At 44.5% G+C, this 14,999-nt stretch overlaps 1 protein-coding gene across 1 annotated transcript in view; it reads left to right on the top strand.

The window, feature by feature from the left end:
* The window catches only part of SHPK (sedoheptulokinase), an 80,806-nt gene that overhangs the window by 14,969 nt on the left and 50,838 nt on the right, over window positions 1-14,999 (top strand). Inside the window, 5 exon segments of the mRNA XM_033928575.1 lie at window positions 788-929; window positions 1,603-1,634; window positions 1,636-1,683; window positions 1,686-1,789; window positions 5,218-5,370. Coding sequence (XP_033784466.1) covers window positions 788-929; window positions 1,603-1,634; window positions 1,636-1,683; window positions 1,686-1,789; window positions 5,218-5,370 — 479 coding nt within the window.

Below are 14,999 nucleotides of genomic sequence, written 5' to 3'. Positions count from 1 at the left end.
CAAGGTGCGCCGCTCCCGGCGTCTCTCTTCCTCTAATTCCTCGCCCCAGGCCTCGAGACATTCCTTGCCCTTGGGGCATCAGGAGGCGAAGCGTCGGTCGAAGCCTGCTTCGACCCCGTCCTGGCGGCTGGCTAAGCGCACTCGGGATTCCCCCCCGAGATGGGGTCATTCCCCAGCGGTAAGCGTTGCGGGGCTCCTCCAGGTTTCGGAGTTGTCTCTCTCCAATCCCCGGTTGCTTTTGACTCCTCCTCAGTCCGGGGCTCCAGGCCGAGAAGCTCGGACTTCTCCGGGGGGGTCCGGGGACCCATCCCCGAGCCGTCGGAGGTCTTCAGTGCCTCGCACCCCGGCGTCGAGAATATGCTGCCTGCTTGTCCTGGGATAAAGCACAGTTACTTACTGTAACAGGTGTTATCCAGGGACAGCAGGCAGATATTCTCGCAACCCTCCCATCTCCCCAGGGTTGGCTTCTTTGCTGGCTATCTGAACTGAAGACCACGAGGAGGGGATGCGCCCTCTAGTGGAGCAGGAAGGCACACACATGCGTGGTGCAGTACAGCAAACTTGAATCTTCAATCAAGTTTGCTTGAAAAGCTGTCCGCATCAGGGCTCCGTAGATGACGTCACCCACATGTCGAGAATATCTGCCTGCTGTCCCTGGATAACACCTGTTACGGTAAGTAACTGTGCTTTTTCTTTGCAAGAGTTACATTTATCATTCTATGCAGTCTCTATAGTCTTAAATATGATGTGCTTGTAACCTGCAAATTTTTGCATTTTGTGATTCTAGGGTAGGGAGCAGGATGCCCGAAAAATAATAAGAGCTTTGAATGAGTGTCTTTCTACATTTCCCAGACAACAGCTTCAAAACGTTACACGTATTGGAGTCTCAGGACAAATGCATGGAGTCATGTTTTGGCAAACTGGTCAAGGTACTGATTAAGGACATAAGATATGAAGGCTGTATGTTCAAAGAGCTTTCTGATTTACCTTCCATTAGATGAATAATATATATGAAATTCAGCAGTGAAGAGGGACATAGCCATTGAGGATCTAATTTAGTAAAGCTTTTATTCCATATTTCACTGAATCAGACCTGTAATAACATATTTTTGCCTACACATTTGTTCAAAACATTTGAAAAAATTTAAAATATACCCAATTTCACCCAAACCCAGACAATTGAGTCATCCTGTATTGGCTTACTCTTGAAATCAAACTGCCTTCGCTTGTCCACGGTTTAATTTTATAATTTTATTCTTATATAGTCATGTGAAAATTTATATTTGGGATGTTAAAAGTAAGGTACAAATGATAACTACTGTATGTGCTGTCTCTCTAGTACTATATTGTACAAGCATTATACTATTACTACTATTATCCATTCAGTCATGTCCGACCCTTGGATACTCTGTAGGGCCAGTCCTCGCCATGCTTCCCTGTTTTCCACAGCTTTTTTCAATTGCTTGATGTTCATTCCCATGTCATTCTTGATGGCACATTAAATTTACTGCCTTGACAAATGTGTTTTAGGTTCTGTGCCCGAGAAATACTAAGCAAATTCCATTTTAATGTCCTATTTCTCCCATGTAAAAATGTTTCCAGCCTGCCAATGGACACAGAATGTAAATGGGCCAGATGTTTGAACCAAAAGAGGTCATTCACCTAGTTACATGGGAAGATGGTGCCGCTGCAGCAAAGAGTTCCTGGCTTCACTGCCTCAACCATGGTCACATCAGGGTCTGGCCACAGGGTTTGGGTGTGCCACAATCTACTGGTTTATGAAGAACAGGTCACTGCCCTTTCTGTTGTTACTTCCTGTGTGTGTGTGTCATATCCTTAACATAAAAAATAGTGACTCAGCTTCATATATATATGATATCAGTCCATATGATATTTCTGTTTGAAATATATGACTTAAAAGAAGTAGCTGTGATAGTGGAAGAAAAACAAAAATAGTAGCAACATTTGTCTTAGACTTGAGGAAATGGGTGGCAGGAAGTTAACATGTTTAAAGAATAACTATTAAGACATGATTAGGTAATCATGCTTGCATAATCATCGGGAAACCTGGATTAATTTCCCAGTTTAGATCTTTTTGTTTCCTGGGATGGTCAGGGCTGGGAATCCTGTAGAGCATGAGGTGTCAAACTCAAATCACATAAGGGGCCGAAATCTAAAACACAGGCTATAGTCGCAGGCCGTAATTATTTTATTAAGATATTTACCCCATCCTTTGCCGACGCACAGCATGGGCCCCAGTGCCAGCTGCTCCGACGCACACAGGACTTCTATGAGCATCGGATCAATCGCCGGCGCCAAAATCATGCTGTGTGGCAGCAAAAGAGGGGATTAGTCTTAGTAGAAGTATAGGGATACAACCTCTCCAACTCCATGCCGGCTACAAAATAAGGTCCTAGTTCATGCTTGCTGTCTAACACAAGCTCTGGCAGGATACACATTTCAAATCTGACATATTGTAATCACAAAATAGAAAATAAAATTATTTTTTCTACCTTTTGTTGTCTGGTCATTTTGCTTTTAGTCCCAGTCTCTCTTTCTGATATTGTCTATCTTTTTTCTCCTCTTCTCTCTTGCTCCAGTCCCTGTCTCCAACATATTGATTTTTCCCTTTCAACTTTTCTCCTTTTTTTTCTGCCTCTTTCCACTCAAATCTCGCCCTCTTTTTCATCCTTCTCCTTTTTAAATTTTCAGCTGCCTATCAATTTTCCATCTTCTCTTATTCTGTAGCTCTCCCATTTCCTATCTCACTCCTTTCCCAGCCTTCTATTGCTCCTCCTCTCTCCTCCTGGTCAAACATTTTGCTCCCTCTCTTTTCTGTTGTTCTTTTTCCCTCCTCCCTTAATGCTGAACAATGAGATGGAAGGGGAAAAAAAATGCTGCATCTCTCTCTCCCTTCCACCCCCAGGCCTAACATTTCTCCCTCCCTTCCATCTCCAGATCCAACTTTTCCCACTTTCTCTTCCCAACCGCCCCCCCATCCAATCTCTTCCCCGTCTGCTTCCTGCCTTCCTCCCCCCAGGTCCCACCATTTCTCCCTTTCTCTTCCCAACGGTTCTCCCTTCAAGTATCTTTTTCCCTCTTCCTCCACTCTAGCCCATGTCCAATCTTTCTCCCTTCATCTCACTCTCTTCACAGCCCAGCATGCCTTTCCCTCCAGCACCGATCCCTCTCTCCTCACAGCCCAGCATGTCTTTTTCTCCAGCGCCACCAAGCCGAGGAATCTGCCAGCCTCAGCGATTTGACAGTGTTGTACTTGGCTCCTCCTCCTGCTTTTCGCCTGTCGTGGTCTGTCTCCTGTTTCCGCCCGGAAGGAAGGCAGGAGGGGGAATCTTGGACATCTTTCTGGCATGATGGCGACGGTGGACCGGCGCAGGAGGACACGCTGGGCTGTGAGAAGGGGAAGTTCGAAAGTATAGCCATGGGCCACATAAAAAGGCCAGGCGGGCCGGATTCGGCCCGCAGTCCTTGTGTTTGACACATGTGCTGTAGAGCAATATTCTTCAACCACCGTCTGTGGACTGGTGCCAGTCCGCAGAAATTTCCTGCCGGTCTGCAGGGCCGGCACATGCATATGGCCCCAGACAGTGCTCTTCTGCCGCAAGTCTACAGTTCAATCGATGCAGCGTTGTCTTCGGACCGGCTCCCTCTTCCTCAGTGCTGCAGTGCACAAAGCTGTGGGCAGAGGCTCCTACGCTTGTCCTGCGTCCGAACCAGAAGCCTTCTTTCTGACGTCACAACGTCAGAGGGAAGGCTTCCAGATGAGGCACGAGATGCTGCCCACGGCTTTGTGCACTGCAGCACTGAGGAAGAGGGAGCCGGCTCGAAGTTAACACCGGGGGACAACTATAGGGGAATGATTTTATTTTTTAATTTAGTGATTGATTTACCTCTGCTGTCTGTTCAGGAAGAAATGCATTTTGTTTCTTTTCCTCTTACATCTTAGGGTTTGTTTGTATGTATTAGTACTTTTAGTTTTTGGTCCCGTATTTGCATGGGGTTATCTGTGTTCTGGTAGGAAATGAATATTGAGAAGCATACAGTGTGCTTTGTGTAGTTTAATTTTGTGGTTAACCATTATGTGTTGTTAATACGATTATATTGTATGTGTATATATGAAAAAATGAATGGGAAAAATGGTGTTACAATTAGTACTATTATGGGGCAGGGTCTGGGGCGGAGATTGGGTGGAGATGGGCGGGGTCTGGCCCACGACTTAGCCCTGTGCTCTTCAATTGCCGGTCTGTGGACCGGTGCCCGGTCCACAAAATAATTATTTTATTTCCGACGGTCCATAAGCATCAAAAGGTTAAAGAATACTGCTGTATAGGGAATCGCAATGGTTTCAGAGTTTGGATGGAGTTCTGGTGCACAGCTTGTGGTTGAGAACTGTCACTGGACTAAGTAAATTGAAGTAGAACAGAAATAAAATAGGAAAAATAAGCCCAGGTATTTGAGAATAAAGGATCAGGGCACCAGATCCCACCAGCATTGGATCTTACTGAACTGGAAGCCCAAAGGTGCTGCCAGCGAATTTTAAATAAGCTCATCATGTGATTGAGGATGCACCACATCTTTTACCAAGATGATATTAGCTAATCAGATTTTTAGCCATGCAAGCTTGCAATCGAAATCATATGCAAAATAATAGCCATCTAGAGACATAACTGCTGGTTGTTTTTCACATATAAAAAAAATATACATAGATCCGGTTGGTTTTATTTTCCTTCAGTGAAATCGTGCCGCTTTAAGAAATTCCTAGATAGGACTCTGGCGTAATGAATTCATGTTTGAATGCTCTTATTTCTCCAGCCCTCACTTACTATCAATTTCGGAAAGATCTTAAAATCTATCTTTTTAAACAATACATATTTAATCAATTTCAAAATTATCTTGATAAGTGGATTTCTTATTATCTTTATGGAACAATGTTTACAGTCTGTTATCTATTTTAGTATAAATAATTGTATATTTTATCTTTTACTTTGAGTAAGTTAGGATCGCATTTTATTAGTTAGTATTTTTTTATTGAATTGTATTCTTTCTTTTATAAGATATTGTAATTTGGATCTGTATTTTAATTACCTGTTGTAATTACTATTGTGTAAACTGCTAAGAACTGATGATTTGGTGGTATATAAAAAAAACTATTATTGTTATTATTTGTTAATGGTCTTTTTACTATCCTTTTTGATGCAGCCCAGATTTCCTCAAACAGTACAATGCAGCAGGCACCATACATGACTATGTGGTTGCCATGCTGTGTGGCCTGAAACGGCCCCTGATGTCTGTGCAGAATGCAGCCAGCTGGGGATATTTTAATTGTAGAAGCAAATGCTGGAATGCAGACATGTGAGTTGCAATGCAGAATACATTTTCAGTTTTCTTTATATGTATCAAATTTGGAGAATAAGCCTATTCCTGTTAAGGGAAAGGGATTGGGACTTGTATACCACCTTTTTTTTTAATTTATTCAATTTTCTATACCATTCTCCCAGGGGACTCAGAAAGGTTTACATGAATTTCAGGTACTCAAGCATTTATCCCTGTCTGTCCCGGTGGGCTCACAATCTTATCTAATGTACCTGGGGCAATGGGGGGATTAGGTGACTTGCCCAGGGTCACAAGGAGCAGTGCGGGTTTGAACCCACAACCTCAGGGTGCTGAGGCTGTTGTTTTAACTATGTTACGCTCAAAGCGGTTTACATACAGGTACTAAAAGCATTTTCTGTTGAGACTAAAATCTCATAGTTAAGCTTTGGAATTTTGACTTCTGACACAATCCCCCTCCTTCTAGAAACTTGTGTGCCCAACTTGATGCTTACCATATTTTTCGCTCCATAAGACTCACTTTTTTCCCCCAAAAGTGGGTGGAAATAAGGGTGCGTGTTATGGAGCAAATACCACAACCCCCCCCCCCCCCCAGTGTTCTCTCTAGCGTCCTTCAGCCGGTCGCTCCGCCCGGCCAATTCAAGCAAGCGCCCAGCTGTGAATTCCAGGCAGACAGTCCAGAATGGCAGCCGTCAAACAGTGAAACCCCAAAATCCAGTCAACGTGACAGCACTGGCCAGAGTGGCTGTGACCACAGGAGCCCACAAATCCCTCTGCCTTGCACGAACGGTCCTTCACATATCCGGCAATGCCTCTCCTCCGCCAGCCAAATCGGGAAGCACCTGCCAAGCATGCACGGTAGAAAGCCACCCAAATTGAAAAGAAGTTGGACGCTACAGCGCGGGAGCCTGCTACTTTTGCGCGAGAGTCAAGAGCTCAGAGGAGCATCTGTTGCTCAGTACGGGGTGGTCCCATGGCATGACTGGTCATGTTTCCGTGCCCGGACAGAGCCTCAAAAAAAAGAATGTGAGCGAGTGGGGTGTTCCTTACTCTCTGGAAACTCAGAACCATTAAACCATACTTCGACACGTCAACATTCAGAATCCTAGTGCAATCCCTCATACTGAGTCAGCTTGACTACTGCAACATCGCCTATCTAGCAATCTCACAAAAGAATATGAGACGTCTCCAAATAATGCAAAATGCTGCGGTCAGACTTATCTTCGGGCTGAAGAAATTCGACCACGTGACACCCTACTATCGGCAGCTGCACTGGCTACCAAGGGAAGCCCGAGTAAGGTTTAAATTTGCCTGCCTCTGCTTCAAAGTACTATACGGCCTGACCCCCAAGTACATAATGGACCTTTTCGCATTTTCTAATAACAAACTCAAGAGAAACACACACCCAAAACTCATTTCCCCTCCAGTTAGAGGCTGCAAAATGAAAAAACACCACAAACACCTTCTCTCTCACCAAGCAGTCCTATGGGGCAAAGACCTAGACCAACTGCTTTCGCCCACTACATACGGGGAATTCAGGAAACGCCTAAAAACATACCTGTTCCAGAAATACCTAAACAATTGACCCGCTCTCCCTCTCCCCTCCCTATTCCACCTGAACTTACAGCACTGTTATAAATATAATCTGTTATCTCCATCTTATCGTAATTTTACGTTGCTATTTATCCCCAACAGGTCCTGTCGGACATTACCTACTAAAATGTACATATTACATTTTCGCTCAGCAAATTGTATTTCTATACTATTGCCTCCTGAGGTCTCTGATCTCTGTATTTCCTCTGAATATCTACTTATTGTATTTCGCTGAATGTCCAGCACTCTTGATTGTAAACCGCCTAGAAGTCGCAAGATTGTGGCGGTATAGAAGAATAAAGTTATTATTATTATTTGGGGGGAGGGAGGGTAGACGACTCACACAAGTGGCCATAGTTGCTCTCACAGGGGAAGGGCACATGAACCTGTCTCGGTAACCCCTTCATTTTACCTCTTTGGGTTTTTTCTAAGGGAAATTCCTTATTGCTGAAAAAAGCTGTTGCTGTCTCGCAAATGTATCCTTTTGTTATGGAGGCAGGCAGAGGTGCCTCCTACCCTTACTCTGTGGAAAAATGAATTGTTCACCCTGTTGAAGTATGAATATTTGGATACTAAGAATTGTGGCCCTGGTCAATGGAGGAAATTCCGGGTGATTTGGGCTCCTGTTTGGGACAGTTTGTTCCATGGCGCCCGAAGTGCTCTTTTGAATTTCTGACACTGGTGTGTTTGGAGGGGTGGGGGGGGTTCTGGGTGGGTTGGTGTTTGGATTCTTGGTTGGGATCATTTGTCTCTGCGCAGACACCACGCGGTAGAGACTCTTTCATCTTGAGTTTTGGTTTGTTTCTGGTTGTAACTGTTTCCAGAATATGGTATACTTTCTTTTGTATTTTCGCTTTAAAATACAAATAAAAACTTGAAAAAAAAAAAAAGAGAGATACGTCTGGCGAAAGTGCGAGCAGAAGAGCAAATGGCTATAAATATAAGAAAGGGAGACAAAAATTTTTTCAGGTATATTAGTGAAAGGAGGAAAACAAAAAATGGAATTATGAGACTGAAAGAAGGTACGATCCACAGTTCTTCAACCGCCGGTCCGCGGACCGGTGGTGGTCCGCAAAAAAATGTTGCCGGTCCGCGAAGGATTCGGGTCCCCAGCCACAGCAAAAAGTGCCGGCGTCAGCTGACGTGCAACTTCCTGTTGCCGTCGCTATGCTGACACTCCTGCCTTCCACCTCCTTCTCCTGCCGCGTATGTCTCCGCACCCCCAGACAAGCAGGGGCAGCTTTGTGTGCTTTTAATTTCGGTACACAGCTGCCCCTAAGCAGTATTTTAGCCGCGGTTTCATGAGGCAGCCTCGGGGCCTTTGGTAGGCCGGCCCACATCGCATCATCAAAGCAGGCCGGCCTACCAAAGGCCCCGAGGCTGCCTCATGAAACCGCGGCTAAAATACTGCTTAGGGGCAGCTGTGTGCTGAAGTTAAAAGCACACAGAGCTGCCGCTAGCCTACATCGAGGAAACATTTGCTGGAGAGGGAAGGAGGGAAGGGAGTAGAGGTGCTCCTAGACAAGGGAGGGGAAGGGGCTACTGCTGGCAGGGGAGAAGGGAAAGGGAAGGGATAAGAATTACTGTTGGATAAGGGGAGGAGGAAAGGGAGAAGGGGTACTCCTGGACAAGGGAGGGGAAGGGGCTACTTCTGACAGGGGAGAAGGGGAAGGGAAAGGGAAGAGAGTTACTGTTGGATAAGGGGAGGAAGAAAGGGAGAAGGGGTACTCCTGGACAAGGGAGGGGAAGGGGCTACTGCTGACAGGGGAGAAGGGAAAGGGAAGGGACTAGAGTTACTGTTGGATAAGAGGAGGAGGAAAGGGAGAAGGGGTACTCCTGGACAAGGGAGGGGAAGGGGCTACTACTGACAGGGGAGAAGGGGAAGGGATGAGAATTACTGTTGGATAAGGGGAAGAAGAAAGGGAGAAGGTACTGCTGGACAGGGGAGGAGGAACATTGAAAGGAAACAGCTGGCAGGGAGATTAGAGGAGGGAAAGGAGTCAGGATGGAATGGAGAGATCAGATGAGGGAAAGGGGAGAGACAGAGGAATGACAAAGTAGAAAGAGATTGATGCTGGGAAGGGGGATCAGATGAAAAATAAGGAAAGAGGACAAAGATGCTAGATCTGGTGTAGGAGAGAGGGGCATAGAAAGAACGCAGATACCATATGGAAGGGGGAGGGGTAGAGGGCAGACAGTGGATGGAAGAGGCAGATGCTGGATTGAAGAGACAGAGGGCAGACGCTGGATGGAAGAGAGTGAAAAGAAGATGAAAGCAGAAACCAGAGACGACAAAAGGTAGAAAAAAATAATTTTATTTCTATCTTGTGATTAGAATATATCAGATTTAAAATATGTATCCTGCTAGAGCTGATGTTAGACATAACTGGGGAGTGCAAAGCCCAGGCAGTGCGTCTTTATCTTCCAGCTGGCTTAGGGCTCTCTCTGACCAGGAGGCAATTGCCCTAGTTCCACTCCCCTAACACCATTCCTGCCATGTGTGACTGTGGTATTCTGTTAGCATGATATTTGTGTAGCATTCTGTAATAATTTGGCTTATTCAGTTTTCTTGATAGTAGAGGGGATATATTCAATGGGATTAGGGGATACATTCACTACATGGGTAAAGGATTGGCTAGATGGTAGGCTTCAAAGGGTGATGGTAAACGGTACCCCCTCCAAAACGTCAGCAGTGATGAGTGGAGTACCTCAGGGCTCCGTCTTAGGGCCGATTCTATTCAATTTATTCATAGGAGATTTGACCCAAGGACTTAGAGGAAAAGTATCACTGTTTGCCGACGATGCCAAACTATGCAACATAGTTGGCAAAAGCAGTGTGCCTGACTTTATGACGCAGGACCTAAGACAGCTCGAACAGTGGTCATCAACTTGGCAGCTAGGCTTCAATGCTAAAAAATGTAAAATAATGCATCTAGGCAAAAAAAATCCACACAGAACTTACACACTAAATGGTGAAACCTTGTCCAGGACCACGATGGAACGTGATTTAGGAGTGATCATTAGCGACGATATGAAGGCTGCCAATCAAGTAGAGAAGGCTTCATCCAAGGCAAGACAAATGATGGGCTGTATCCGTAGGGGTTTTGTCAGCAGAAAACCTGAAGTAATAATGCCACTGTACAGATCCATGGTGAGACCTCATCTCGAGTATTGTGTTCAATTCTGGAGACCACACTACCGAAAAGATGTGTTGAGAATTGAGTCAGTTCAGCGAATGGCTACCAGGATGGTTTTGGGGCTCAGGGATCTCACGTATGAAGAAAGGTTAAAAAAACTGCGGATGTACTCATTGGAGGAGCGAAGCCAGAGAGGAGACATGATTGAAACCTTTAAGTATATTACTGGGCGTATAGTGGTGAAAGATGATATCTTCAGTCTCACAGGGCCCTCGGTAACCAGAGGACACTCGCTGAAAATCAGGGGAGGGAAATTTCAGGGTGATGCTAGGAAGTACTTCTTCACCGAAAGGGTGGTCGATCATTGGAACGAGCTGCCTCAGCGGGTGATTGAGGCCAGCAGCGTGTTAGATTTCAAGAGGAAATGGGATATTCATGTGGGATCTCTAGGAGAGTAAGAATCAGGGAGTGGGTCACTGGTATGGGCAGACTCGATGGGCTATGGCCCTTTTCTGCCGTCAATTTCTATGTTTCTATGTTTCTATGTGAAGGGGAGGGGAGACAGGTGTTTTGTTGACCCTTGCCCTGTATTATTTATATTTATAAAATGACAATTGTACAGAATATTGTTTCTTTTTATACTTTAATAAAATATGTTCAATATAAAATCATAACTATTTGAGGCTTGTGCGGATGGGATCAGATGGTTAATGGGACTGAGCTCGCGGGAATGGGACGGCAATGGGGTTTTAAAAATTTTTAGTCTTATTAGTTTGCCGGTCCACGAAATAATTATTTTATTTCCGCCGGTCCATAGGTGTAAAAAGGTTGAAGAACACTGATGTAGAGAGTGATCAGGAAAAAGCAAATGCGCTAAATAAATATTTCTGTTTGGTGTTTACAAAAGAAAAACATGGAGAAGGACTGAAATTGGTCATCAAAGTTACACCTGAGAATGGAATGGATACTGCACCGTTCACAGAAGAAAGCGTTTATGAACAACTTGAAAAACTGAAGGTGGACAAAGCTATGGGATTGGATGGGATCCATCCCAGGATATTGAGGGAGCTGCCAGAGGTTCTGGCATGTCCTCTTAAAGATTTGTTCAATAGAGACGGGAGAGGTTCCACGGGACGGGAGAAGAGCGGATGTTGTCCCTTTTCGCAAAATTGGTTGCAGAGATGAAGGGGGAAATTACAGATCAGTAAGCCTCACTTCAGTTATTGGAAAAATAATGGAAACGTTACTGAAGGAAAGGATAGTGAAATTCTTAGAATATAATGGATTACAAGATCCAAGGCAACATGGATTTACTAAAGGTAAATCGTGCCAAACAAACCCAATTGAATTCTTTGACTGGGTGGCCAGAGAATTGGATCAAGGATGTGCACTAGATGTAATTTATTTAGATTTCAGCAAAGCCTTTGACACGGTTCCTCATAGAAAGCTCTTGAATAAACTGCATGAGCTGAAATTAGGGCCCAAACTCGTGAACTGGATTAGAAGCTGGTTGACAGACAGACGCCAGAGGGTGGTGGTTAATGGTATTCAATTGGAGGAGGAAAATGTGACTAGTGGAGTGCCTCAGGGATCAGTGTTGGGACCAATTCTGTTTAATATGTTTGTGAGCGACATTGCTGAAGGGTTAGAAGGTAAGGTTAGCCTTTTTGTGGATGATACCAAGATTTGTAACAGAGTGGACACCCTGGAGGGAGTGGAAAACATGAAAAAGGATCTGCAAAAGTTAGAAGAACGGTCTAATGTTTGACAAATAAAATGCAATGCGAAGAAGTGCAGAGTGATGCATTTGGGGGGTAGAAATCTAAGGGAATCGTATGTGCTGGGAGATGATAGGCTGATAAGCACTGACAGCGAGAGAGACCTTGGGGTGACTGTGTTCGAGGATCTAAAGTCATCTAAACAGTGTGATAAGGCAGTGGCTGTAGCCAGAAGTATGTTAGGCTATATAGAAAGAGGAATAACCAGCAGAAGAAGTGAGGTGTTGATGGGCCTATATAGGTTGTTGGTGAGGCCGCACTTGGAGTATTGTGTTCAGTTTGGAAGGCTGTATTTGGTGAAGGATATAAAAAGACTTGAAGCGGTCCAGACGAAGACAAAAATAGTAAGGGGCTTGAACCAAAAGACACTCACAAATGCGCGGTCGGTCGCAAATATTCTAAAGTTCTATGCACTTGGGACCTTCTGTACTGGGGCTCCGTGGATGACGTCACCCACATGTGAGAATATCTGCCTGCTGTCCCTGGATAACACCTGTTACGGTAAGTAACTGTGCTTTCTGTGAGGTTGCCCAGTCTACACTTTAATTCACAAATATCTTTTTCTTTTCCTCTGGTCAGGGATAAGACTTCCTCTGTTTTAGCTTTCAGTTCAACGTCCAACCAGGTATTTTGATTCTGCAGCCATTCTTTCTCCTGTTGCAGCTGTTCTACTTTGGCACCTGCATCCTCTGCTTTGGCCTGGAAGTCCTCCCTCTGGACTATTAACAGGCTGATTTGTGCTTGCAATTCCTGCATCCTGCAGGTTATTTCTTCCTTCTCTTTTCTTCCCCAGCTGGCTTCTTCTTCCACCAGTGGGTGATATTCTGCCGTGAACTGAGCTTCCTTACAGCACAGTTTTTCAACCAGCAGTTCTAGCCACTTGTACTGTTCACGTGCCTGGCTGACTTCAAGCAAGGCACCCTCCTATTGCTTTTCTGCAACCTGGGTGAGCTCTTTTGCCTTCTCTCTTTCTGCATAGGTTACCTACTCCTGTAGCTGGATAACCTCCTCTGCTTTTTGTTTCAGGCACTCTTTAACATGCATCAGCTCTTGTATCTTGGCTTTCGATTGGGCTTATAGCAGGCATTCTGGCTCTGACCCCACTCTTTCTCTTTCTCCAACTGCTCCTCTCAGTAGATGATGGCCAGTTCTAAGAAGTGGATCTCCTCCAGCCTTACTTGTGTTTATTGCCCCATACCCCTCCTGGGACTGGGTACTCTGCTAAGTTTAAGTTTATTATAAAATTTGATTAATCGCTTATTCCAAATTCTAAGCGATGAACAAATCGATAAAATTAAAAAATTAGGGGAGAAAAACATAACTAACAAAAGGACTAAATCTTACAAAACATAATAAAAACCAACTTTGCAAACATAATAAAACACAAGGAAAGAATAGGAAAAGAAATACAATCTGATTAATAAAAAGAAAGACAATTAAGTTCAAAAACAATAGGAAGGGGAGGGACAAAAACTCTCAAAAGATATAAGGATAAAATGAAACTCCTAGGCAATTCATTTAGTACTCTGCTCTTTTATCACCTTAGACTTTTGGTCTAGAGAATCCCTGAATTTGGCATTCTCTGCCTCTAAGCTCTTTCTTTTTCCTTCTTTTCATTCTGCAACTGATTACATTACATTAGTGACTTTTATTCCGCCATTACCTTGTGGTTCAAGGTGGATTACATAAGAGGTTATCTGGACAATTCCAGAAGAGTTACGCAGGTGAGCAGGTTACTTTGGGAGATTGAGATGCTTCCTGCGGAGTTTATCTTGATTGATTTCTTGAATAGCAGGGTTTTTATTTCTTTTCTGAAAGTTTTGTAGTCAGATGTCATGATCAGTAGATTGGATAGTTGGTGGTCAAATTTCGCTGCCTGCATGGCCTGTAGTCCATTGTACATTTTGTTGCGTTTGACATCTCTGATTGGGGGATAAGTGAATAGTGTCTGGATTCTCCTTAGCCTGGTTGTGGTAAGTTGGATAAGGCGGTTGTTCAAGTAGGTTGGGCTATCTCCATTCACTGCTTTAAATAGCAGACAGTGGAATTTGAATTGTATTCTTGCTTGTATTGGGAGCCAGTGTGAGTCGATGTATGCGGCGTTCATGTGGTTGTATCTCTTCAGCGAATAGATCAGTCTCAGAGCTGTGTTTTGTACTGTTTGTAGTTGTTTTATCATGACAGCAGGACAGGGGAGATAAGAGGATGTTGCAGTAGTCTAGAAGTCCTAGGACTAGAGATTGGACCACGAGCTGGAATTGTTTTCTGTCAAAGAATTTTCGGATTTGCCTTAAGTTTCACATGACCGTGAATGATTTCCATCATTAGCAGTTGCCCCTTGAGGGCGTTCTTTTCCATCCTTAACTGAATTGCACATTCTACAGCTAGTCTTTGGTTTTCCATCAAGTCTTCAATATAGCGGTTAGCTGTCTCTAGCTCTATAGCTAGATCCAGAGGCAGGCATTGAACTTCTTACTTCACCTGGCATATCTTGGTCTTAGACCCAAAAATGTAGCATTTACTTTCTATGAGAAATGGCAGATCTCAGATGGTTGGAATAGTATGGATTTTAAAAAAGGAATACCACAATGAGAAGCAGCAGCATACTTGGCATGGCAGCAGTGAGGTGGGGTGCATGCAGTGGCCACAGTCCACTAGTGCGTGGACTTCAGCTCTGCCCCAGAATAGGAAATTGATGTCAGAGGAGGTCGGGACTGGCAGAGCTGACTGTTGAATGCATACATCCATGGCACCGCGACCACTCCATGCAACCCCCTGCACCTTAGTCGGATTGCCCCCACCAACCCCACCCTCGGTATACTAGAGGTGGAAAGAAATATTCTAAAATTGTCAAATATTTTAACTCCAAAGTTGAGAGAATTATCGTAGAGATTGCATGAATATAGGGAAGAAACATGATGGCAGATAAAGGCCAAATGGCCCATCCAGTCTGCCCATCTGCAGTAACCATTATTTATCCCAGGACAAGCAGGCAGCATATTCTTGACTGATGGGGTGACGGCACCGACGGAGCCCCGGTACGGACAATTTTAGAGTGATTGCACTCTAAGAACTTTAGAAAGTTCTAGCTCGGCCGCACCGCGCACGCGCGAGTGCCTTCCCGCCCGACAGAGGCGCGCGG

This window comes from Geotrypetes seraphini, chromosome 19 (genome assembly GCF_902459505.1).
Source record: "Geotrypetes seraphini chromosome 19, aGeoSer1.1, whole genome shotgun sequence".
Taxonomy (NCBI): domain Eukaryota; kingdom Metazoa; phylum Chordata; class Amphibia; order Gymnophiona; family Dermophiidae; genus Geotrypetes; species Geotrypetes seraphini.
The sequence above is the reverse complement of the archived record's forward strand: the minus strand, read 5'-3'. Positions and strand labels throughout refer to the sequence as shown.